The 25325-nt window shown below is 38.4% G+C and overlaps 5 protein-coding genes across 14 annotated transcripts in view; 4 read left to right on the top strand and 1 right to left on the bottom strand.

The window, feature by feature from the left end:
• The first annotated feature begins 156 nt into the window (after positions 1–156).
• On the top strand, positions 157–2858 carry LOC139809067 (beta-1,3-glucosyltransferase). The gene is made up of 9 exons (XM_071771688.1): positions 157–298; positions 538–647; positions 764–946; positions 1022–1152; positions 1359–1536; positions 1651–1786; positions 1868–2015; positions 2152–2428; positions 2631–2858. Exons 1-9 carry the CDS (start codon positions 226–228, stop codon positions 2790–2792), a joined length of 1398 nt encoding a protein of 465 aa, XP_071627789.1. The 5' UTR covers positions 157–225; the 3' UTR covers positions 2793–2858.
• Positions 2859–3250: 392 nt separating this feature from the next.
• Positions 3251–8626, bottom strand: LOC139809064 (peroxisomal acyl-coenzyme A oxidase 3). 6 transcript variants are annotated; one of them, XM_071771683.1, is made up of 12 exons: positions 8510–8626; positions 6449–6599; positions 6241–6363; positions 5778–5933; positions 5562–5709; positions 5171–5461; positions 4919–5082; positions 4597–4840; positions 4284–4517; positions 4019–4173; positions 3532–3825; positions 3251–3433 (listed from the first exon to the last, which is right to left on the bottom strand). In XM_071771683.1, the coding sequence occupies exons 2-12, from the start codon at positions 6575–6577 to the stop codon at positions 3344–3346; spliced, it is 2028 nt and encodes a 675-aa protein (XP_071627784.1). In that variant the 5' UTR covers positions 6578–6599; positions 8510–8626; the 3' UTR covers positions 3251–3343. The 6 variants fall into 6 exon arrangements, with proteins under 6 accessions (XP_071627784.1, XP_071627781.1, XP_071627778.1 ...); XM_071771680.1 differs by lacking the exon at positions 8510–8626 and adding an exon at positions 8227–8487; XM_071771677.1 differs by lacking the exon at positions 8510–8626 and adding an exon at positions 7922–8111.
• A 1550-nt stretch (positions 8627–10176) lies between these two features.
• On the top strand, positions 10177–17426 carry Ir68a (Ionotropic receptor 68a). 2 transcript variants are annotated; one of them, XM_071771685.1, is made up of 10 exons: positions 10177–10649; positions 11689–11866; positions 12153–12295; positions 12900–13208; positions 13590–13695; positions 14161–14456; positions 14676–15011; positions 15443–15830; positions 16250–16353; positions 16733–17426. In XM_071771685.1, the coding sequence occupies exons 1-10, from the start codon at positions 10582–10584 to the stop codon at positions 16740–16742; spliced, it is 1938 nt and encodes a 645-aa protein (XP_071627786.1). In that variant the 5' UTR covers positions 10177–10581; the 3' UTR covers positions 16743–17426. The 2 variants fall into 2 exon arrangements, with proteins under 2 accessions (XP_071627786.1, XP_071627785.1); XM_071771684.1 differs by lacking the exon at positions 16733–17426 and having other exon boundaries at positions 10182–10649; positions 16250–16707.
• Positions 17427–18060: 634 nt separating this feature from the next.
• Dhps (Deoxyhypusine synthase) lies at positions 18061–20479 on the top strand. Of its 2 annotated transcripts, none has more exons than XM_071771837.1 (8): positions 18061–18190; positions 18479–18602; positions 18687–18961; positions 19035–19253; positions 19468–19660; positions 19742–19845; positions 19922–20047; positions 20256–20479. In XM_071771837.1, the coding sequence occupies exons 2-8, from the start codon at positions 18497–18499 to the stop codon at positions 20340–20342; spliced, it is 1110 nt and encodes a 369-aa protein (XP_071627938.1). In that variant the 5' UTR covers positions 18061–18190; positions 18479–18496; the 3' UTR covers positions 20343–20479. The 2 variants fall into 2 exon arrangements, with proteins under 2 accessions (XP_071627938.1, XP_071627937.1); XM_071771836.1 differs by lacking the exon at positions 18061–18190 and adding an exon at positions 18197–18361.
• Positions 20480–20882: 403 nt separating this feature from the next.
• Eip78c (Ecdysone-induced protein 78C) overlaps positions 20883–25325 on the top strand; it is a 71524-nt gene continuing 67081 nt past the window's right edge. Inside the window, exons 1-2 of one of the 3 annotated variants that reach the window (XM_071771835.1) lie at positions 20883–21491; positions 25125–25204. In XM_071771835.1, coding sequence (XP_071627936.1) covers positions 21403–21491; positions 25125–25204 — 169 coding nt within the window. In that variant the 5' untranslated portion in view covers positions 20883–21402. Of the gene's footprint in view, positions 21492–25119; positions 25205–25325 lie in introns of those variants that run through there. The other 2 variants (XM_071771832.1, XM_071771834.1) reach the window with 2 other exon arrangements.

The following is a 25325-nucleotide window of genomic DNA, read 5'->3' as shown; positions in this document are numbered from 1 at the left end:
AGAAACCGGCTTTTTTCGCACAGTTCAATAATGAACAGCTGATCAGCGATCGGACGCGGCGATGGACGGAACGAATTGTCGAGTGACAATTGAACAGGTGGTGGTTAATTAGAAAGCGTCGAAACGCCGAAAAATTCCGCCCCTGCAAAGACGGAATTAGCGCCAGGACAGGAACGTATATAGATCTTCCGTTTCCCTGCAGACTTCGAACGCTGTTCGACAAAAATGGAACTGTCAACATATCTCACGTTTCTCGCCTGCGTCTCGTTCATCGCGAGTGCACATGCAAGTATATTAGGTATTTATTTCAGATACTTTTTATTCTTGTATTAAATTGATATTTAAGAATTTCGAACTGTTGCCCAGGTAGCATTAATGTCTAAAAGACATCGTAAAGATGTCTTTAAGATGCCAGAAATCTTAAAGATGTCTTTATGATGTCTTTTAGACATTAATTGCTACCTGGGCCCTTACTCGCCTTCTTTTTTTTATTCAAAATTGAATGCACGAAAAAGTCTTAATTAGAATATTTTCCAGAGTCCAACAAGCTGGCGATAGTAATACTGAGCCAAAAGGAAGGCTACAATGCAGCCCATGCTGATTATTTGAGGAAAAACATCTATGAGCAGGATGACGCTCTTGAAGGAGTACGTTTGATTACAATAAAATATTGTTCCTGTGTATTTTTGTTGAGTCTTCAGTAAATATATATAGGCGACTACGTCTTGTACTTATTGCTAAATAAGGTATCTCTATATTTTAGGAATTCCCACACGTCGTATTGTCCCATGAACTTGACATCAAAGGTTCCTGGACAATAGTTCCGCTGTTGACTCATTTGTCGAATGAATTTCCAGATGTGGAATGGTTCTTCTTTTGTTTGGAAAATACTGTGATTCGATTAGAGAAGCTGTTGAATGTTCTTGGAAAATTTAGCTCGTCTGAGGTGAATTGTGTTCTCGCCGCAAAACATTTTAAGAAAGAGCGATTTGTATTCTAGATATATAATTTGTTTGTGCAGAATGTTTGGATTGGACACATGCTTTATGATCGTGAACCTACTATTATTCATCACTTTGCGCGGCACACTAAGAGATTTAGGTATCCACACATGGCATCTGGATTTGCCATGAGCGCTACGCTATTAAAGAGGTATATTCTATTTTTATATTAAATGATCGTTATTATAAGAGTCATAAAAACTTTGGAGGAGTAACAACGAAAGACATTAAAATAGGCTATAGATAAAATTGAAAGCTCAACAAAATTGGCATCTAATTTTTAAAACATATATAGTTACGATCTGTTTCTGTTCTTATCTTTGTCCAAAAATTAAAAATATAACTTAACATTTTTAGTTTATCTAAACGAGTCTCTGAGGGCAAGGAACCGAAGGCAGATTTTTCTATCGACGTATCATACGAATTCGCGACCTTTGTCTTAAATAGCACTGGCGCAAAGTTGACTCATGTGTCTAAACTGTGCATTGTGTCCGCCTCCGATTGCGCCACGTATCCCCGATTCTTCCATTCTTGCGTATGTTACACGATATGACTTTCTAATTAATAATAACAATAATTTTAATAAGTTAAAAGAGAATAATATATTTTATTGTTGAACCACGTTGATATAAATACTCTCGATTTGCAGAGTTCTTCTGTAGCTCCGGAAAACATTTATTTCGCTGTTAAAACTTGCGCCAAATTTCATTTAGACAGAATCCCAGTGGTTAAAAAGTCGTGGGCCAAGTACGATTTGAACATTGGATATTTCAGTGATGCAGCCGGTATGCCTCATCAATGAAATTACGTATATTTTGAATATATTTACGGTCTTCGTAAGTTAGCTGAATTGTTCTACTATCTAGACAAAAATTTACGGGAGGCATACATCGTCCCGAATACTACTAAAGGACACTGTGCTAAAACTTATGCTATCTTGCAAGAAGCCAGCAAAATACTAAAAAAACGTAATTTCGATTGGCTTGCCATTGTCGACGATGACACTATATTCAGGTAAATGTAATTATATTTAAAAAAATCTTATTTTTAAGTTGACAAAATTGTGCAAAGTATTACAAAGCCGTGAAAAGGCTTATAATCTTTATTTTTAAGATATTGAAAAATTGAAGTGTATTTTAATTTATTACAGTGTAGTACGTTTATTAAACTTGCTCACGTGCTACAATCCTAAGCACGCAGTCGCGATCGGCGAACGTTACGGATTTCGTATGTGGGACAGTCACTACGGCTATCAATACTTAACTGGCGGTGCGGGAGTCGTGTTATCAGCTCCCTTGGTTCATCTGATGGTAGAACCGGGCGCGTGCACTTGCCCATCTGCGACTACTCCCGATGACATGTATCTCTTTGGACTTTGTTTATTGCGACTTGGAGTAGAAGGCGTGCATTCTTCGATGTTCCATCAGGTATACGTAATAGATTTTTTGTCGTAATTTATATTGGACATTGAACTCACACATACAAATGTATGAAATATTGTAATATATATGAGACTTATAATTTAAAAGGATGATATAATTTTTCAGTACTGTTTACTCTGATATATTCTAATGATTATTACTTTAATATGATGATATTAAACCATCTTGTATTTCGTAACTGTTGTAGGCACAACCTGTGGATTATCCTAATGCTTATTTGGCATCTCAAGAACCTATATCATTTCACAGATTCTGGTCAGTTGATCCTAAAGCTGTATACAATGATTGGTTTGCAGAAGTAGACAAAGTCTTACCACTTGCAGAAGCATCAAAACATACAGAATTATAAATATATGTGAAACAAAAATTTTATAGAAATTTGCAATAAAAATGTTTCTTATTTTTGTATTTAAAATCAGATTATTTCTTCAAAACATCTCACATATTGTTTTTACCTAAAATATTATAAGAGTGATTAAGGGTGTTTAGAGTGTTCAAAAATGTTAAAATTTTTTTACAATTTTTTAATATAGGTGTATAACAAAATATAAACGATTTTATATACATTAGTAAAACATGAACAAGATGTAAAAACCCTTAACAATATACGTATAAAAACTATATTCAGTTTATATACCAAAAAATTAACAATATGATATTAAACCATCAATTATCACATTAGAAGTGTAACAATAATTGATGTCGAGGCACTCATTTTTACAGCATATAAAACATTATTTCAGTTTTTAAATATCAATATATGCACAATTCTGGACGAACGACATGAATTTGTACATTTGTTTCAAGTTATTATGGATTTTGAAGATATTATTTTAAAGTCTTTAAATGTAAAAAAGTAGGAATAACACACTCGTATCCATAAATCTCATGCCTCTAATATTACAATTTAGATCGGATTTCATTCCACCACGATGGTCGTTCCAAGTTCTCTTTGTCTTTAAATATCCATTCTTTTATGTGCTTATATACCTAGTACAAAAAAGCATTTTCAATTTACATATTGAGAAAAGATAATTATTACATATATAAATAATTTGATATAAATATATAGTGGCAGCAGTATATACCTCGCCATCAGACATTCCTAGAGCAGAATTAAGAACAAAATCTGGCGGTGCCAATACGTCAACTAGCGCAACAGCATCGTCGACTAAGTCTCTGCACAGCGTTATAATTCCTTTTCGCAAAAGACCGTCCATATTACTGTTAGAAGAGGCATAACCACCACCGTACAAATCTCCCAATCTCTTCTCCAATGTTATAGCTCCGAATAGAGAACACAGTTTTGTCAATACCTCTCTTTCGTTTTCTTTCCATTTTGGATCTTGTAAAAATTTAACAAAGTACAGCATTACGGCGTGCTGTAAGAAGAAATTAACTGTATTAATTCCATTCTATGGTAATGTTGTAAAATATATGCAAATTGATGCAAAGTATATTTATTGCATAAAAGATGCACGTGTATTTTTCATTAATAGTCTAAAATTTAAAGTTTAAATTTTATATATGTGTCGTTTCTTCTCTATTTTAGTTGTGTATAAATATCTTATTTACCTCTGCATATACGAGAGACAAGGTTCGGGCTAGAAACGTTTGGGAATTGTTTTTTACGTCAAAATCAGACATTCCGCTTGATTTGAGTTCCTTCATACATTGATGTGTTTTTTTCAAGTAATAACAAATCAACCATTTAAAAGCTAAGAGCAAATCTAAAATTAAGAAAATAACATATATTAGTTGCAATAAACCTAAGTCATTCATCAAACTAATAACTTTCAGTAGTATATTTTAATACAACAAAGAATCATTTTTATCATACTTTCAGGCTTCAATACACCTTCCACTGTGGTTTGATTAAATTTGGTCTTAAGTATTTGTTCTGCATTCACCAGGAAATCCGCAGAATTAAGGGGCGATGGCACGGGCTGTCCTTTAATCACATTAACCCATTGATTTAACAACCAATTACTTGCTTGTTGAATAAGTACGTTGTTTTCGCCCTCATACGTACAATTCGCATCGTTTTCAGCTCTTATATCACCCAAACGAGACACTAATAATAAAACGATAATTAATTATAATTATAAAGATGTAGGTACATGTAATATATAAGACTGAGATTTTGCACTTACTTTTTAAGTATCCATGCCCACCGCAAGATTCTCTGCAATCTTGAATCGCGTCACGCGCAATCCACGAACATAATGGTTTCGTTGCAGAAGATAACGCGTGTATCTCCATTCCTCGATCGGCAATCGCGTCTCCATCTTCATTCATGAAGCGACTTATTTGAAGATCATAAAGACTTTTGTACAACGTCAATGCAAATATTTTTACTGCATACGTTGCGGCTAAATGAGGAATGATTCGCCATTGCTAGAAACATACATATTTTGCATCAAATGTGATATTTTTTTTCTGTTTAGCTCAAAGTAAAAATCCTGTTATGCGTACTTGCGTTTGATATTCTATGACCGGCAATTCATTATTCTCGGTAGGGCCGAACTGTTTCCTAACTGCGCAATAACGTATAGCAATCGTTAGTGCAAGGCTCATATAATGTCCACATATTCCAGTAATGCTTGCACGGCCACCTGAGAGCGCACCCAATGACGAGCCTGCATAGATAAAATGAAATTCAATGAAATCAATTACATAACATGGCATATGGGTTTTGTCATATTAATGTTAATTCCTACCACCTACCATATCTTTTTCGTTCATCCTTTAGAGCGAGAACATACTTTCCATCCTCGCTGACATCCGCGGTGCGATTTAACAGGCAAGTACGAGGTATAGAGTAATTGTCAAACATTAAGAATCCATTGTCTACTCCGTTAAGACCTATCTTTTCACCCATATCGCCAACGGTGACACCAGGAAAAGGTAGATGAGTTTTCGGATCGCGAATTGGCACGATGAAAACGTGCAGGCCATGACTCACTCCGTCCGGTGTAATTAGCTGCGCAAATACGAGGGCGTGCGTCGCGCATTTTCCTAAAAATGACAGTGTATTGGAAAATATAGAAAGTTGCACTTAATTGATCAAATATCACTGCATCTTAGTCAATTCTATATCGACTAAAACTTAGCTTACCTAAACCACCTGCCCAACATTTTGCAGCTTCAAAATCGGGTGTATGAAGGATAAAACTTTTCGTTGCTACGTCATACGTTGCTCTGGTTCGCATGCCTTTCGCATTGGTCCCATGAGAAATTTCAGTCAGCGCGAAGCAGGCGGTATACTATATAAGCAATATCAATAAATTTTACAATAACAATTCACCAGACTGTGTCATATGTTTGTACATACATTTCCAGTGCCAAATTCTGCTACGAGATGTTGATGTCGCTCGGTACCCAGTGATAATAAGCTACCTGGTACCATACCACGCGAGATACTCATTCTAATCGGTATCGACCCATCGTATTGAAAAATATACATGTAAGATGGAAGGTCATCCATGGGCTAAAAGGATTATACAAAAATTTTCAAGTACAAAAATTCCAATATCGTTTTAAATACTCTTTAAGCGTCGTCTATACAATGGCAGCAGGAGTATGCAGTAAGACGTAAGTAGTAAGCTATTGACCAAACACAGTCGATTATTCTTGAATTGTAAAAATTAGTGTCAATAACTTTACTGCTTACGTCTTACTGTATACTCCTGCTGCCATTGTAGACAACGCTTTATACTAAAATTCATTTACTATCAACGATTGTAGTTTTTAAATAATTATTATAATTTGTTGGATAAATGAATTGTTATAATTACATCTATGCCATTCTCGAAAAGTACTTGGAACTGACTGTTGCAGCATCTTCGAAGATCATCCAAATTCTTCGACGTCGACTTTCGAAACACCGGGTTGCTTTCGATAAGTTGCCACAGTTTATTCTAGACATTCAATCGCTAAATTTAGTCACACGTTTACATCAATAGTACGGTACAGACTTAACACGTTCCACAATGATTTCGTTACCTGATACCGTACGCAATCCTCTCCCTCCAAAGATAACTTGAACGACTTCCAGTCGAACGTCGCTCGTTTCCTATAAGCGTCCAACGGTCCCCTCGGCAAATCTTTGATCAAGTTACTGGCGGTGGACATCGCGCGTTTATCTCTCGCGAAACTAGAATTTTCGCAATAATTCGTCGTGGATGAATAACGATTACAACGAATCTTACCATTTGACATTAAGTACGACAACACACGGTTATTCAGCAGTCTCGGCATGATGCGAAAAAAATCGCTTTTATTTTAAATTTTAATTAATCACTGCGTCGTTAATAATTGTGTGTCACGTTGACCATGCCGATTGACCGGTCACCGCACCGGTGACTGGCGCTTTCGAAACTCTGTTTCAGAGGCGCTTGTAAAAAAAGACAAATATCATCTGACATAAAATTTCGAGACAGCAAGCAGCTAACGTAGATAACGATCATATAAAGCGAGAGATATGCCGTTCGACACACTTAGCAATCTTATTCAATCATATATATATTATTGTTTTATCGTTACGATAATGAAAATTCTACCGAGTACACGGTAGGACATACAAAACTGGACAAACAAAATACTAATGACATTGACGATTGACACGGTGGAATGGCAGTAGCAGCCGTAGCAGGTAGCAGCGCGTGAACTTTAATCGCATCCTCCCTCCTTCTGCTCTTTAATCACCGCGACACTCCGCGAGGGGTTAGGGGATCGGACGCGTCTATCCACGTGGACTAGAAACGAGCCGAGTAGGGCCGAGCACGCTCGGACTGGCTCGGAGTCACCTCGGAGTGCTCGGACGCGGAGTAAAAAAGAAAAGCTGCGTGCCGCGTGGAGCACCAGTGCGGAAAGTGCAATACGGTGCAGCTAAAAAGAACAGAAACAGCGGCCTCGAATGTGCGCTCTCTCGCTCTCTCGCGCGCGCGTTTTCTTTCTCTAATTGATGTATGTTACGCACTTGTATTATAGAATGAGTAATGAGTGATCCTAATAGCTGAACTACGTTACATTCTTTTTTCGCACTTAAAACGAAATACTCAGGTATGGAATATTCGACGTTGGAAAGAAAGAGGGGAAGGACGAGCGCAAAGAACGGGATCTGCTGGATTGGATTTTGATGGGGAAGAGAAGAAAAGAGAGGGAATAGAAAAATAGCGTGAGAGATACGCCGCGGCAGCGAAATAAAAAGGAATCGTTGCGTTTTCGCACCTCGCGGCTCGCGCACTTGTGCCCGATGAAGGTAAGGTCCTGTCACGTGGTATATCGATCCTGTCGATTTCGTTTCAAAAGAGCGGGCGAGGATTCCGTTGCCTTGCGCACGTCCGGGCGAGTATACGCGCACCACGTTTGCCGTACTCCACGCGACTCGACGACGACGACGGGCTGAATAGCGGTCGGGTGGAGAAAGGGGGAGGGAGAGGATTTGCGAGGAGGTCCCGCGAGAGAAAACCAGACCTGCAATTCCTGTAAACCTGTAAATCCTGTAAACCGAACGCGCGGCGGAGCGCAGACTGTTCGTTCGCGGTATTCGCGCGCAATTGGCGGGCTCGCGTCCTCGATTCGCGCGTGCACATTAAACTGCATTAAAACGAGCGCAGTGACGCGTACATCACGTGTATCTCCTTGGCCACGTTCCGTAACGCGCATATGCGCGCATTTTCTATCTATTGTAAACATTACGTATACTATAGATAAATGCGCGTTACGGAACGCAGGGTGAGATATCGTTTTATTACCGATAAGAGTTATGTACTGCTTACCCGTTGCTTTGTTGCTTATTTTAGCGGCCGGAGCGGAAAACCGTGAGGCACGGTGTGATTGGGTCTCGGAATAATGAATCCTTATTATAATCACTCGAGAAACATCGGTCCCGCGATTGCGCGAGGGCCGTGAAACGTGGCACTGGGCAGCCTTCGTTTTAATTTCTCCCTCTTCCTTTGTTATTCTTTTTTTTATGGATGAGATTATTACTGTCGCAGAAAATGGAAGGAGCGATAATGAACGTCGAAACGCGAGGGAGCCTTGAATTGTGGACGTACTTACCGTCGGACTTCGGCGCACGTACTCGTGAGTATAAGCCGTATAAGAATGACGATTTTATTATTTATTCCGTCCTCTCTTCCCGCCGCGAGATTAGATCACGCGGCGCTTTAGATAAGAGAAAACGAACGGCGACTTAAATACTATATTTTACGATTATTCTTTTCGCTTGGCGGCAAAAGATCTGGATGTCGATGAGCGGGATTTCTGTCCCTTGATCCGGACTTTGGAATTAGCGGGACTTTCACTCGAGGACGGAGATGTCGGAATCTGTGTTTATTTCGTACAATAGAGCGCCGTTCTAACGAGAGCCACGAGAGATCGTCGATCGTGTCGAAAAAGAGGATTTACTTCGACCAAAATCTGATCGACTAATGTTCATTTCTATCAATGGAGATTAACTTTAATCTCGGTTCGACTTAATTTTTATCCTTTTCTTATAATTCTAATAATTGGAAAAAGTTAAATTTCTAATTCCAGTTCTAAGCCAATGATCGATAATATTATCATATGTGCAATATGTGTCGATATTTTATGTATCTCTGAGATGCACGTTATGCGATGCATTAATATGTATCACTTAATAAATATGCACGGATATAAAATGGCAATATTTTAAATTTGGCAAAAGTAACGATTCATGCTTCTGTTCGCATTATATACGTACAAGTGCTTATATAAAAATGAGATACATAATAAATATATAATAAATTATACAGCTATGACGTTCATTAATGTGCAAAAGAAAAAAAAAACAAGATAGAATAAGCCTTACGATTACATAGTGTCTGATAAAAAAGTCGACCTCATCAAAAAAAGCTCGCAAAACACAATAATTTTCTTCTTTCTATTATGTTTCTTTTTACTATTTTCTGTTTTTGTTTCGAGTGTTATTTGTGAGCGGAATAAAGTTCTTGCATAAATTTTGTTATAAAAAGACACGGTAGTGTCTCGCGCGGAGCGAGACGCACCGTGACTCTTTTATGTAAAATAATCGAGACGTGTGTGTAAGAGTGCGATGATCACTGGCTACTGGCTACTTCTTTACGCAATAAATTTTTAATAAGCTGATAAGCGTAGCTATATTCAAAAACAACAACAGATAATAGCTGACCTATGAAGAATAATAGAGCATTCGGTACACGCTCGCTCGCATTTTTTACTTGAATTTCTCTTTTTAAGGCTTTTCGCTCTTTCTCTCTCTCCAATGGCGGCATGTATAAGTTAAATAAACTGAGATTAAAGTTAATCTACGTTGGTAGAAATAAACATTAGTTATCGGGGAAACATTCGTACATCTGCAAAGTTCGTCAAAGAATGTATTCGAATACAGTAATTGCATGCTCGCAGTTACGTTTACACGGCGGCTTATAATCCGGTTTATTAACTACCGTATACTATCCGATCCAAAATTTTTCTTTTTTAATCATAATGGATCATTTAGACATGAGCCTTTTTTTGAGACTCGGGCCGATATTCATAGTCCGTTCTTATTTCAAGACCGTCTTGAGTAACGTCTTAAGATGCTAATACGCTCTGTGATTGGTTTATAACATCTTAAGATTGTACTTAAGTCGGTCTTAAATATAAGATCCGATTATGAATACCACTCTTAAACTACAACTTTTTTAGTATAATATCAAAATATCAAAAATTGATTCAAATGTTTCGAGTATCAAAATAGGTTCATATTTAAATGATTGCTATAATCAAAAGAAGCAAAATTTTGGATCGGATAGTATACAGTGTTATTAAACTGGATTATAAGCAGCCGTGTAAACGTAGTCCAATGACGCTCGAATAAGTGAAATAACTTATTCAAAGCAAAGCGTTTGCTTCGACGCTCGCTGCATCAATGTTGATTCGACACGGTCGACTTTTGCGAGGAATTATGCATGACTACCGGCGATCCGGGTTACAAACACCATTGCCCGCAATGAAGATCATCAAGAATTGAAATCGCGAAAGAGTAAAGGGAGCGAGGGCTCTCCAAGAGATCGATAGTTTAATACTTTAATACGAGCGAAAGATTCTCTTCGACGAGCCGCGCGCGCGGACGAACAACCCTCGAAATAATGCGTTCTGCGACAATAACGGTGGCTGTTGTCCTCTTTTCGCAACTCGCCCGCATCAGTGCCGAAAGGTAGGACTGCAATAATCGTACAGATTTCGACAAAAGAACGTATTTTCCCGGTCAATACAAAAGGTTAAAAAGAAGGATATTAAGAGGAACACGAGAGACGTGCAGCATGCTTTTATTTTAGAACTGAATTATGAACGTCATTGTGCGATTTCTCATTTCTATGCTATTGTTAAAATAAAATCTAATAAGCAAATTGTCCGCATTAAACTCGTCTTTTGACTGCCGCAGATCTACCGATATAATCTGATGACTGCAGATTGTCACAAAAACCGAACAGAATCATTTTGTAAGAATTTAACTGGAATGCGTCATTTAAATGGTCACGAAACGGCAAATTCTGCAGTCAATCTGCCATTATATTCTGTTAATAGATACTGTTATATTTATGCTGGCTATCGATAAAATTTGCAGCAGACGCTTTCAAAATCTCGACAGATTTGGCTATGCGAGAATAAAATAATCTGATTCTTTTATGAAGTAAATTATTCTCGCATTACAAAAAGTCGCTAAAGTAGGGGAACGGAGGGTAGCTCCGGACAGTGGGTAGCCCAGGACATTATTAAAATTCAAGTATACCGCGTATCTACGGCCATTGTTTAAACATTCCAATATGCTCATGCCCTTCTGCGTATCTCGACATATGCAGAATGTTTAAATAATGGCCATAGATACGCGGTATACTTGAATTTCAATAATGTCCGGGGGCTACCTGCCGTTCCCCTATAATAATAAAAAATATGCTTCTTTGGATATCGAAAAATTAAAAACCGACTGAGAGAAACGATTCGAAATCGATTGATCTCGAGGAAGAATGCTGAGAGTCGTTGAAGAAATGTGAAATTACGAGGCAATGCGCGATTTTATCCTGTTGCGTGTTGCTAAATGCTTTACAGTTTTCGCTCTTAAAAAAACGATGTAAATTCGATACTCGCATCTAATTGTTGCGCCTTTTTCTGTGGTGCTAGTTATTCATCCCGATGAATAACATTGCATGTGTAGTAGAATTTATTGAAAAACTGTTCTTATGCATGTATTGCAGAAGCTTGGAAAGACTGCGATGGTGCGAACGCAAAGCGAACGGTCTGAAATCGGTGGTCGAGCAAATCGTAGAGGAGATCGCCACGCACAGCAGCTGCATAGTTTTCGTTACCGATCCCGCTTATCGTCGACTAATCGATGTGCGTGCCATCGAAATATCTTCCTTCTTGAGATACGATGTAAGTATTGCGATTAAAATATTCCGAGCGGAAGTTTTCGTTCACCATATATGATTTTAATAAAATTTATAGTTAAATGTTTATTATATAGTTAAATTTTAAAGGTAAATGTTTGAAACTTAATTAATTCTGCTCAAGTCAACTTGTCAGTTAAAAGCTGATCGTTCTTGCTCTTATTTTGCATCTAATCAGATTCGATAACGAAACGGCATTATTTTATCATATAAACATTTATGATAAAAGCGATTTTATCATACATATTTTTGTCGCATTTTTTTCTTCTCAGATCGCCGTACGCGATAACGAAAAGTTTTCACCGCCAAGGAAAAAAATTGCGAGAACGCTTCAACAAGTCAAAGGTTGCGATGCATATGTTATACTAATCAGCAATGGGCTGCTAACGTCACGATTCCTGCAATATGTCGAAGGGTAAACAATCGAGACTGCGTGAAATCAAGAATACAGACTTACTAACAATTAACAATTATGTTAGTCATTAAAGGAATTATGATGATTTTACGTTTGTCTATCGGAGAGTGCTCAGTTGTCATAAATAATTCAACAATTGATAAGGAAAAAATTACCTTTGAAAGCCAAACGCGATTAGTTGCGCGTGTTAATGTTATGTAACATTTAATTAGTAATTCAATACAAAGTTATAAATTGTACAAATTATTTCTTTTGACTTTCAAAGTTCACTTTTTCCTTGTTACTTGTTAATTTTAACATCTTCAGTTAATTATCCATTTATTTCTAAATATTTCTAAGTAATTCAATACGTGTTAATTGAAAAATGTGCAAATTGAAAATTAATAAGTAACATTATAAATTGAAGATTTAGACTTCTTTGCATGCTCTATCAAATTATTTTTATTATAGAATCGCAGAATTATTTCTAAGGTCTTGATTTTACTTTCCCCAAGATATTCGGCGCTGTAACTTGTATCCTCATATTATTGCCGGGGCTTGTATAATTAAATTTTTATCCTTTTAATTTCTTTCATACGCTGAATTGCTCTTACGACCTTCGCAGAGAACGTCTGATCAACACGCGCGGTTACTTCTTACTTCTGCATGACAATCGGCTGTTCAGGCCCGAATTGCATTACATCTGGAATCGAATTGTTAACGTGGTGTTCATACGACGATACAACACATACAATTACCGTTCGGGTGAACGAATTACCGTGGAACAAATCGATCTCAATACCGTCTCTTATCCGTCGTATACCAGAGACTTTACGGCGATCAAGTACATCGATACGTGGCAGAATGGCAAATTGCGTTACGGTAACAATCACTACATTCCGAAAACTACAGACCTTCATGGCATGAGTTTGCGGTTAGTACGTAACATTTGTCAATAAATGCATGAAAATTTTAATGAGGCTCATAATTCTCGGGAATTTTGCGAGACTTGTTTTGCAGATCATAACTTTGGACTTGAAGATAACTTTGCAAATTAAGAAAACTGTATACAAATTGTGATTTACCTCAAATATCTTTTTTAATATTTTTTAATGAAGAGCTTGGAACACGTATGATAAATTCCAATAATTATCATTATATAATTGGCTCTCAACATATATTTATTCAAGAAAAATATTGCTTTAATAGAATTTTGTAACTTTCAAGTTTCTAAATTTTATCGCAGAGTGAAAAATGTAATTGATCTATTTCAGTCCTATATAAGGTTAGATTAATTTTCCAACAAAACTTGTAGAATTGCAGTTTTCGAACATATACCGGCCGTGACGGAAGCATCGCGAGATTACTACCAACAAAGTACAACAACTACAAGTCCTAAGGCTTTGGGTATCGAATTCGAAGTACGTATTAAAGCCACAAATAAAATAGAAAAAAGAATAAAAATGAAAACTAAAATTAAAAACAGTAATTATAAAAAGTATCAAACATGATGTCAACAAAATATAAATTAGCAATTATTTATTATAATATAGATAATACACTCGATTTTGCAAGAAGAGGATAGTAGGCGACAACAACGAAATATGCAACTAAATCCCAGCTGATTTATATAACGGAATATAATTAATTAATTACTCTGTTAGATATTAATTTTTTATTTTCTTTATCGCAAACTGATCTAAAGTTTCAAATGTCTAAGTTTCTACAAAATTTTAGAAAAGCAACATCCCTCTTTCCAAGCATGTTCAAGTGCATAAGAATAAATACAAATTGTTTCTCGCCTTATTTTCGTCTTATTGTTTTTTAGATTTTAATTTAGATAAAAAAATTAGAGATCTTGGTTGACGGAAGGCTCATTGTTTCAGTTAATCCGAGTCATAGCAAGGGCGATGAACTTCAAAACGAATTACTATATGCCTGCTAACATCGAGAAGGAGAGATGGGGACGATGGGGTCATGAGGGAGATAACGATAGCTACACGGGCCTAATCGGCGAGGCGATTGCCGAAAATGCTGATTTTTTTCTCGGAGATCTACATTATACACTATATCATCTGAATTATTTCGACCTATCTACACCGTATAATACGGAATGCCTTACCTTCTTAACGCCGGAAGCCTTAACCGATAATTCATGGAAATTACTGATACTACCTTTCAGGTACGTTATCATAATACGCTTATTGTACGAATAATCATTTATTGAAAAAGATTTTAAAAGAATTAACAGTACAAGACTGCAATTAACCCAAATGACTAGCAATTATTCCTTTAAACTTTTGCCAAATGAATATATATTTCAGAAAAGTTTCAGAAAAACGGTTTATACCTTTAATCTTTTTGCACATATCGCGTAACGTTACATTTTTCACATTTCAAGGCTGAACGCGTGGATAACGTTTCTTTGCACCCTATTGTTGGCCGGCGTAGCTTTCCACGTGTTTGCGGTGTTCTATCAGAAATACATAGACTCGCGTGAGTCTGTGAAACACGACAAATTGGACGCGTACGACAGTATGAAGGGTCTGTATCTGTTCACCGAGCTCCAGAACAGTGTGCTGTACACATACAGTATGTTACTCCAAGTCTCTCTACCGCGTTTGCCGAACGCCTGGACTGTGAGGGTCTTCATCGGCTGGTGGTGGATCTACAGCATCCTGGCAGCCGTCATTTACCGCGCCAGCATGACGGCGACCCTGTCAAAGCCTGCCGCTAAGTACAGTACACAATGATATACAAGATGTGTATAAAGGATCTCGGATGTGTTCTTCTCGTCGTAGATTTGAAATTTTCTTGACGGAAACGTCGAGGCGTTTGCACACATTCGAATTATTATTAACGCTCGGAAGTAAAAAATTACAAACTAAGGACAGTATTTACAGTCCGATTTTATATTTAAGATCTTAAATTGGGTCATACGCGGTCTTAATACTTCATCCAGCCAATGAAACGACTGTACGGCGTCTCGAGATAGTATATAATATTTAAGACGATCTTAAATATAAGATCGGACTAGGAATACCGCAGCTTTTAATAGACAACAAGGTCGTATTTTTTATTAGTTAATTGAATTAATATCGAATTAAAGATATATTCCCGTTCTGTCATGTCCAGCAGTTAACGCCATTTATTCATTTGTCACCGCAGAGTAACTATCGATACTTTAGCGCAGCTGACGAGATCGTCGCTAGCGGTAGGAGGATGGAACGAAGAGGGCAAAGAGTTCTTCCTCGCCTCCTCGGATTCGCACAGTCTCGAGATCGGCAATAAATACGAGTTGACGGAAAACGAGGAGGATGCGATCGATCGAGTGGCGAACGGGAGGTTCTGTTACTACGAGAACTCATATTTATTGCAACACGCTCGCGGAAGGCGGATATTCGAGAAGCAAGATGATCGGCAGAATATGAGCGAGAAAAACACTGAATCGTCAGTGAAATACAATCTACATATTATGGAGGAATGTTTCGTCCATATGCCGATCGCGTTAGGGATGGAAAAGAATTCTCCGCTCAAGCCCCACGTGGATTTATGGGTATACTTTGCTTGACGATATTAAAGAGTAATTAGCTGCGGGGGGGAATTATTGCGAACGCAGCATGCTGAGAAACACGAGAAGAGCTTGCTCTTCTATAAAATATATTTTTATCGGAATAATTTTATTTATCAAAACATATAAATATAATGTTTTTGTTCTCAGCGCCAAATCTGACAAAGTAAAATTGTTCTTTTATTATTTGAAATTAAATTAAATATCAAATAAATTTTATTTATATACACTTAGAACGCTATATACAGAGAATTTATCTTTCGGAAGACAGATGATTTTTTAATTCAGTTAAATTAACACATTAAATCAATTTTTAACGTCATGATCTCATCGATAATGACTTTTTGTTCTGCTTAGGTTTTTATAAAATCAAGTTATTTAGCATATTTTAATTCGCATTTTAGGTGAGGCGGATGACAGAAGTCGGTTTGGTGCGCAAATGGCTGAGTGATGTCATGGAATGGTCAAAGATTAATGAGGCACGGCAAAGATCAAAATCCGAGATCGCGTTAGTAGATCTACCCAAGTTATACGGCGCTCTTATTGCTCTCGGGATCGGTTATCTCTTCAGTTTCCTAGCTTTATTCGGCGAAATTCTGCACTGGAAATATGTCGTCTTAAAAGATCCGAAATACGACAAATATAATCTCGATGCATTTTATAGAAGCAATAATAAACCTAAGAAGAATAAAACTAATTAAAGCAATTATTCTTGCGTTTATTTTGTAAATGTAGCGAGTCAATAAGAAAAAAATACGCGCCACTTTAAGTGATCTTCTTCATTAAATATATATTATGTTCTCTTAAGTGTATATATTTTCGTATTGGATAGATATAAATAATAATATATTTATAAATGTTATTACAAATGTTGCATTTTATTTCAGTACTGTTTAATATTTCAAAATGATTCCACACCGTGTTATTTCGACTCTGCGACATTATATCCGCTCAGCTATCATAGAGCGTGTATTATTATTAAGTATGACATAATGACTGCCAAGAAAAATATTTGGAGCAACTGTTTGGAGAAAGTCTAAGAGACATATGTGAACTTTTAATAAACATAAATATATTGATATTTTGTTTAAATCTTGCTAATAGTTAAGTCAGTTAACTTAACTTGTTTCTAATTGCGATTTTAGTAATCAAACATTTAGATTAAAGGTATACATCTTGGTCCATATTCTCAACTCTCTTTTTATCGATAAAAACGCGCATTTATTTTTGAAGTGCTATAATTCATGTTACATATACTACAGCATCTCAGAAATAAAAGCGCGCTAAAAAAGAGTTGAGAATATGAGTATTTGTCTACATTTTCAAGCTAAAAAATAAGATGTAAAACGAGGATAGAGTCAAGGAAAGCTAATCTACATTGGTAGAAATGGTTATGAGTGGATTGACTTTATTCAACAATTACTGCTTTATTGAGCATTATAGAAAAAAATGACTCAGTACTTTTTGACTCATTGACTATTGGGATTTAATTGCGGTTTTTCCAATCTCATACTTATGCGAGAAAATATAGAGAAAATAGCTCTTTGAGGCAAATAAATAAATAAATATATATAAAATCATTTTATATGTTACCTTATTTCACCATTGCAATGTGGTCAATGTTGACCACTTACCTTTAATGTATCCAATCTTCTTCGGGCCAGACTGGACTTATCTTTGTCGCTTCTGGCCATATGCAATCTGGTCACATTTCGACTAGATCAAAAAGGAGAAAAATTCTTTGTTTCTTTTTTTATCGGATTATTATCATCGGCGGAAAATAATATTACGTTCGATTCGATTTACACGCGAGCATCGATTGTATCAAAAACAACGAGAAAATAATTAAAACAATATATGTATATTAAGTCATAAAACTAACTGTACAACAATTCAATTAAACATTAAATAATATTTCTATCACTAATTCTGTTATCTACTTGAGAATATTGAATAACCGTTTTTTAAATTTGGAATTGTAATCAAGTATCTACATTAAAAAATTTTACTTCGCGTTATATGAATATCTTAATTATATCTCGCAAAAAATTGAAATTTATAATGCGGACAGAATTAAAAAATTAATCGGAAAATTTTTCGATAAAAATTGACCGCGAAACCCCGACCGCGAAAATACAAAGATGCGTGATTGTGCATGTTGTTTATGCGACACGCATAAAAATAATAAAAGAAATATCTCTCTCTGATAGCACGGACATGAACCAAATTCATCGACAGTATTGAAAAGTGGATGTGACTCGTAGTTCCAATTCCTGAAAGTGGATGTGTGGCGCTACTGTACGGCCTAGCAAAAGCGTCCCAAGAAACGCAGGTTATTTTGACAGGTTAGGATCAAATCTTGTGTTAAGATAAATTAATGACAACGTGTAGTTAAATACACGCGTATCGCTCATATATTATTTTTCTCGAAAGCTACTGCTTGATTTAAAATTTTTTCTGTACTTTTTACTAACTTCTTATGAAGAATCACAGTTTGCCGGTTATACCATGATTTGGTAGATGTCACATAGAGAATATATTTTATTAATACTTAATCATTAATGATATGACCAACACACATACACGCAGCAATTTCTTATACTGTGATTAATTTATTATTTGTCTCTTTTAAGATTACTAGAAATATTGTTATGAGTGACGCAGAAAGAAAGCAGGATTTACAAGAGCAAGAGTTGGCAAAGAATGCCGTCTTGGTTTCCACCAGTTCTTTGTCGCCTTATACAAATCCAGTAAAAGGTATCCACTTTCCATTAATACTCGTCATTACCGTTACTATTGTCGTAAAAAGTATAGATAATAATAAGAAAATTGTATGTTTAGGTTATGATTTTAATAAGGGGATCAACTATCACGAACTGTTCGCGACCATGGCAAGTTGTGGATTCCAAGCCACAAATTTTGGACGAGCGATCGAAGAAGTGAATCGAATGCTGCGCCAAAGGAGCATACTTCTCATGGAAGATCAACTGGATGAGTCGGAAGAGGATGAATTTATAAAAAGGAAATACCACTGTACAATATTTCTGGGCTATACGTCGAATATGGTGTCCAGTGGCATCAGGGATGTCATAAGATTTCTTGTACAACATAAACTGGTAGGATACGTTTAACGGTTTTATTTAATAGATATCTTATTGTACTGTGCGACTTTAGACAGACGTTCTGCAGGTAGATTGTCTCGTTACCACAGCTGGTGGAGTGGAAGAGGATTTCATAAAATGTTTGGCGCCCACGTATGTTGGCAGCTTCTACTTGGACGATAGAAAGCTCAGGGAAAATGGACTTAATAGAACGGGAAATTTATTGGTACCGAATGATAATTATTGTCTGTTCGAGGATTGGCTAATGCCGAAGTTAGACGCGATGCTGGCTGAACAAAAGGCGAAGGTAAGGTCGTCGTTGTAATTACAGGTCTGTTTTTTATTGCTGCACTGGATTGCATTAGAACTTCCCTTCTCGCTTTTGCCAAATTGCATATATCTATTTTATTTTAAGTACAGAGAGTGTACACTAGTTCAGCAATAGAGAACAGACCCTGTGATTGTGAATTAGACGCGGTACGGCGTGCGTTTTTTATTCCTACGATTGAATTACTTTTCAGGGCACTTCATGGACCCCGTCTAAAATGATAGCTAGACTCGGCGAGGAGATCAATCATGAAGATTCAATCTACTATTGGGCCGCGAAAAATAAAATCCCGGTGTTTTGCCCGGCATTGACCGACGGTAGTCTCGGGGATATGATGTTCTTCCATTCGTTCAAAAATCCAGGACTCGTCCTTGACATTGTCGCGGGTTGGTTTTAACGTATCCGACGTAACATTCACTTGTCTACATATAACGCGTACGAATCGATGAATCTTCAATCTTCCACAGATGTCAAGAGATTAAACAGGATAGCTATGAAAGCGGTGAACAGCGGTATGATAATTGTCGGAGGTGGAGTGGTGAAGCATCACATCTGCAATGCTAATCTCATGGTGAGACGGTAACTCTATTTGGCATGTTGTCCTGACGTGTTTGCAGTCGCGCGACGGTAACGGTACTTTATTTCAGAGGAACGGCGCGGACTACGCCGTTTTCATCAACACCTCTTCGGACTTTGACGGCAGCGACAGCGGCGCCCGGCCCGAGGAAGCGATTTCTTGGGGAAAAATTCGAAAGGACGCCGATCCTGTTAAGGTAACCGCGGTTACTGCCGTTGATTTTCAATTTAGTGGTTTATTCTGTAAACGTTAACGAGATATCGTTACGTGCTTCGCGCAGCTTTTCTACGGTACACATTATATCTGCGCAAAGCACGTAATGATGTTAATTAACGTTTACAGAATAAGCTCCTTAATTACAATTATAGTCGAATTATCAAGTGACATCGCTGCTTCTGTCTCAGGTGTGCGCTGACGCTACTTTGGTATTTCCACTGTTGGTGGGAGAAACTTTTGCAAGATTTCATCATTCGGGGAAGATAGGGGATTAAGAATAAGTAAAGACTATTTCAATTACGATGCGGATAAGATGTATAGGAAATACCAAAAGTAACGTAATAATTATAATTGTCTACACACTCATGTATACAATCATAAATATTAAATTTGTATAGAAAAAAGAAAAAAACTGTTAATTCTGGGATTATTTATTCAAGCGTTTGAAAGTAACGCGATATCTGCAAGGGGTAGTTTTGTCGAGTAATATTATTGCTATATATCGATATCTATACGAAATATCGATACTACGTCTATATTTACAATATCGTACTTGTAATTATTATTTTATCTATCTAAAAAGGATCTATTTTCACTCTTTTCATATATTCTTCATAAAACATAGTCTCCAAAAATATCGACATTTTACATTAAATATTAAAAGCCGGGTTTAAGTGCTGAAAGTTTGTCGGGAAAATTGGGATCATTCCGAGGGTTTCGCTCCCTCGGCGCGACCTCGGCCTCGGGAACGGATCATCACACGGATCTCGGGGCAGGCGCGTCGCGACGCCTGCGCGACGGCGACAGGTGCTCGGCGGCGCAGGGCGCAGGCCGCGCAGGTTTGCCAGGCATCGCGGCGCCCCGCGGCCCCGCGACCGTGTCGCGAGGGGGCGGTAGGGACGGCGGGTGGCGGCGCCGTTTCGCCAGTTGTTACCCGTAAGCCCGCGCTCGCGGACGACGGGCCGTGAAACCAGCCCCCGATCATCCCCCCGTCGCACGGCTCTCGAGCTCCCTCGACTCGGTGGTTTCTGCCCCCCGTCCTCCCCCCTCGTCCTCTCCACCCGCGCGGGAACCGGACTGCTCCGGGGTAACGCTCGGTCCCTCCCCCCTCTCTTCCTCGCTCGTTGATCGTCGTCGCGGTCGACCTCCTCGCGCGGCTCGTCGCCATCGTCGTGCTCGTCGCGGTCGCGCTGCCCCGTTCCTCGTCGTCCGTTATCAACCCTCCCGTCCATCCTTCGCTCGCTCCCCCCCTCCCCCCCTTTCGCGGGTTATCGCGTATCGCATAGCGGTGGTGGTGCTGGTGTTTGGTGGTGGTGGCCGTCATCGGTATGAACGATGATGGACGTGGAGGAGACCAACACGGCGTCCACCGCGAGCTCCTCGCCGAGACCTTCCAGCCCCGCCGCGGACTCCACTTTCATCAGGTGAGAGAATTTTGCAGTGCACACATACACACATATATGTGTATATGTACATGTATAGACGTGTGTACATGCATGTTGGAACGATAGAGAAGAAGAGAGGAAAAGAGAGAGAAATAATTCGTGTAATTTCGGCGGTTTCGGATTCGGCGATCCGCACGCGAAAACGGCCCTTCCCCCCTCGCGGCGTAAGATTCAGTTTCTCGTACAGCGCTGGAAACTGGAAATTGAACTAGTACCGAATTTATACGGCGCGCACATGCGCACACGCGCGCCGCCTCCAGAGTCCGCGTACGTTTCTCGACGAATTTGACCATGTCGCTTCCCTTCCCCTCCGGTTCGGACGATCGCTAAGCAACTTACGCGAACGTTACGTTGGATTAACACGGTAAAGTAGCCCTGATTGCGAACACGAGTTCGTTAGATATACGTTGCAAATTGCGCGTCTCTCGCGCGAATAAAGATTGATGCTGAAAAATTTTCCGCCAAGACGCTCGCCTTCGAATTTTTTAGATCTTTCTCTCTCTCGCGATAGTATTCCCACGCGGAGAGAACTTTCGTTATTTCTACTTCGTTCTTGAATATATTTCAGGTACATTTGTCTCGAACACTCTCGCCCTGGAATGCAAGTTAAGGGTAGCTCCGAAGAGAGTCCGAATCGGGCCGATTATTTCGCTCTCGCATCGACGACGACGGCGGCGGCGGCGGTGGCGGTGGCACACACGGCCTTCGTGTGTGCGACGAGCGCGATATCACGGTGGTTGGACGGCGGAAATACACGGGTCCGCGTATTCGCGGGATCGGAGTATACACGCGCGGGCGCCGATTAATAATGCACGCATTAAGTGCACCGCCACCCCCGGCCCTCAGCGTTCCCCAGCGTCCGCTAGTCCGCGCGCTCCTTCTCCATTCTGTTGATTTAAAAATGCAGGTGACGGAGCACAACGGAGCTATCGAGGCGCGCCGCCGTGAATACCCGATCTCTCTCTCTCTCTTTTTCTCTCTCGAGGTTACCTCGAAGACGAGGGTCTCCGTATCTTATGTCGGTCCACGCCGGAACTCGGGGAAAGCGAATTTTAAGGCCGAGGAAATTCAATTCGGACCGCGTCGCTCGCGGATTTCGCGATTAGATCACCGAGTCTTTTACGGTGAGTTCCGTAACTGAAAGCAACTGATGCAACCCTTCGTCGAGCTTCGAATCCCGCGGACGCGTGGAAACGATTCTTCGTTTGTAACAATGCGGAAAAGCAGACACGTGAATTTATCGAGATTACAGGCAGCTTCCGTCCTCCGTTATTCGATCCATATGATAACTTCTCAATCGAGAAGAAACTGCGAGTCGTCTCGATAAAAGTAGAGATTTTTGCAATCGTGATCCGTAGACCTTAAAAATATTCTTAAATATCCGAAACATTTTAAATATCTGAAATTCCTCATTAATAAATATGTATCTGTCAAGTTGTTGATTCTAACAATAAGGAGTTTTTGCAATACCGTCTTTCAGACACGGTAACCGTATCTAGAATTGTTCAGATACAGAGTGAATGTATCTGAACAATTCGGATAACGTTTACCGTATTTGAAAGACGGTATTGCAAAAACTCCCTAATAACTATAATTGAGTCGGTTAGAACAGAAAGGGTACATGTGACAAAATCATGTGTATTTGAGAAAAACAAAAAACTATTTTATGAGCAATGTAAATTTTTTTTTCACAGTAAATTTTAGATGCTACTTTGCCCCCGTAAAGTATAAGTTTTCATTTTGAAAGTTATATTTAAACATTTTGCCTATCTATGTAGAGCAAGGATCCATTAATTCAATTTCGGTCAAAATGTCACATGTCCCCTTTCTCTGTTCTCACTGGTTCAATTGTTCCAGTTGCGCGAAAATTGTTTACAATTTCTTTTCATACCGTGTTTGCTCGAATAAATAAAACGACCGACCACATAAAAGCTGAATAATATGGAATAATCAATACTAATTAATTCAGCGCGCGTGGTAGCGCGAAATTGGGCGGATTTATTTTGTAATTATACTGTAAAAGGCATATGTCTCTAGCATTTTCTATTAACACGAAAATCGGAGGAACGTAAAGCGTTTATTTCGGCCTTTCTATTTATAACGTACCTCCGTGGCTATAAATTGTAAATTAAAATCCTAATTGAAGTCCGTCTTAATTGAACCGAAGACAGTTTCGTATGCTTGTTATTAATCTAATTTAAATAAATATGATATTATAACTTAAATAATAATAACAATAATTTCGCAATGTCATCACTGAATCTTTCGAGTACAATTCGCGAAAAATTACTTGTTAGAAGCTATTAATATCCCAGCACTCTTTTATCCCGAAAGAAAGTGAACACGACAAAAAATCTATACTCAAGAAAAACTTTCGGAAAGTTCGAAAGAGACGCTCGTGTTTGTACATATTTTTTCTTCTCGTAATCCACTATCTTACTTCTAAGTAATTGCAATGTCAGAATACCTACTCCGTGCCATCTGATAGATCGCGATTGATTCTTCCTTGACAATTAGATTACCGTGTCACATACTGGAGGTAATACACATTCCCTATTCCCTACAATTTCTATACATATATCTTGATGCTTCCTCGTGTGTCGCGGCTATAAAACACGCGCCCGCTCGGTCGAGGACGCGAAATTACGCTGTCAGGACGAATAAAATCCGGCGCGTGTGATCGAACACCTTTAGACGTGGATATTTTCGGATGACCCACTTCGTTCTATCCATCCATAAAGGCGATAATTATCGACGATACTAGGAATAGCGGCGACGAGAATGGCGTGACAGACACCGTGTCCGTTATTCTTTCGCTCATGGTGTCAAATAATCCCGCGACATGGGAAGTATGTCGCGATATTGTTGTCGAGACAACAAAATGCTATCGATTCACTATCTTTCGGTTGTGTCGAGCAATTAATTTGAATACTAATTTACATAAAGTTTTTCGTCTCTTTCTCAACAAGTGTTTCTATTGAATTAAGTTCTTCTCTCCGTGATATAATTGAATTTGAATTTATTATAAAATAAGTATCTTTTTCATTATTCGTTATTGAATAGAAGAAAGGAAAATTAAATTGAGCAGTTATTTGACAGAAAAAAGATTAAATTAAGCACATTTTGCATTTTGCATATTTTAGATATCTTGAACATTTTTAGGATCTACAGATAAACCGTAAATTTTGAATTTTTCCATTATTTTATAATACCGAATTTCTCATATAGACGATTTTTAAACAATCTAAACGAAGAAAATATTCGATTTTACGTTAATATCGTAATTAACCACGAGCACCAGTCGCGAAATATTCACATAAAAAAATGGACGTGCATAGCGTCATCAATTTTTCCAACTCTCTACCGCACATTTTTGCCTTGATTAATTTTTCCTAAAGCCGGATTCGCGGGTGAGAATCGAAGTCAAAACTGGGTCAACCTTTTATTGCATCCCAGGGCCGTACACTGATAAACGTCAAACGGAACGGCGAGTAATGCCGCTTCCTGTCGTCCTTCCTAGTACAAGAATTCCGCGCCTGAACTTGAACTACTTTCAGACTAATATCGTTCCGCGTCTTTCATCTAAATGCATAATAGATGTTTTCATTTCAGCGTGAAGAAAGAACCTACAGACGAGCCCAGCAGCCCTTTGGAGGCTACCAGTCCCGGTTCCATCCTACGCAACAACAACGGTGAGTTCCTAATGAGAATAATTATGAACGATCTACGTGAAACGTTCGATGCCATGGTGGTTTAATTTCTAGAAAAATAACTACAAAAATAGAAAAATAAAATGAGCCTCGTAGCAATAAT

The sequence above is a fragment of the Temnothorax longispinosus genome, chromosome 2 (genome assembly GCF_030848805.1).
Source record: "Temnothorax longispinosus isolate EJ_2023e chromosome 2, Tlon_JGU_v1, whole genome shotgun sequence".
Classification (NCBI taxonomy): domain Eukaryota; kingdom Metazoa; phylum Arthropoda; class Insecta; order Hymenoptera; family Formicidae; genus Temnothorax; species Temnothorax longispinosus.
Note: the sequence above shows the minus strand (reverse complement) of the source record. Positions and strands in the feature narration are given on the sequence as shown.

What these genes read in the sequence shown, in the direction of transcription:
- LOC139809067 (XM_071771688.1), top strand. Translation starts at nt 226, where the DNA reads ATGGAACTGTCAACATATCTCACGTTTCTCGCCTGCGTCTCGTTCATC. An exon ending in AGGATGACGCTCTTGAAGGA is followed by an intron (nt 648 to 763) that starts GTACGTTTGATT and finishes TCTATATTTTAG; the next exon opens with GAATTCCCACACGTCGTATT. An exon ending in GAAAATTTAGCTCGTCTGAG is followed by an intron (nt 947 to 1,021) that starts GTGAATTGTGTT and finishes TTGTTTGTGCAG; the next exon opens with AATGTTTGGATTGGACACAT.
- LOC139809064 (XM_071771677.1), bottom strand. Translation starts at nt 8,040, where the DNA reads ATGTGCACGCGCGAATCGAGGACGCGAGCCCGCCAATTGCGCGCGAAT. An exon ending in TTTTCGAGAATGGCATAGAT is followed by an intron (nt 5,934 to 6,240) that starts GTAATTATAACA and finishes TAATCCTTTTAG; the next exon opens with CCCATGGATGACCTTCCATC. An exon ending in ATGTTGGGCAGGTGGTTTAG is followed by an intron (nt 5,462 to 5,561) that starts GTAAGCTAAGTT and finishes TGTCATTTTTAG; the next exon opens with GAAAATGCGCGACGCACGCC.
- Ir68a (XM_071771684.1), top strand. Translation starts at nt 10,582, where the DNA reads ATGCGTTCTGCGACAATAACGGTGGCTGTTGTCCTCTTTTCGCAACTC. An exon ending in CTTCCTTCTTGAGATACGAT is followed by an intron (nt 11,867 to 12,152) that starts GTAAGTATTGCG and finishes TTTTCTTCTCAG; the next exon opens with ATCGCCGTACGCGATAACGA. An exon ending in TTACTGATACTACCTTTCAG is followed by an intron (nt 14,457 to 14,675) that starts GTACGTTATCAT and finishes TCACATTTCAAG; the next exon opens with GCTGAACGCGTGGATAACGT.
- Dhps (XM_071771837.1), top strand. Translation starts at nt 18,497, where the DNA reads ATGAGTGACGCAGAAAGAAAGCAGGATTTACAAGAGCAAGAGTTGGCA. An exon ending in TTCTTGTACAACATAAACTG is followed by an intron (nt 18,962 to 19,034) that starts GTAGGATACGTT and finishes GACGTTCTGCAG; the next exon opens with GTAGATTGTCTCGTTACCAC. An exon ending in AGGACGCCGATCCTGTTAAG is followed by an intron (nt 20,048 to 20,255) that starts GTAACCGCGGTT and finishes CTTCTGTCTCAG; the next exon opens with GTGTGCGCTGACGCTACTTT.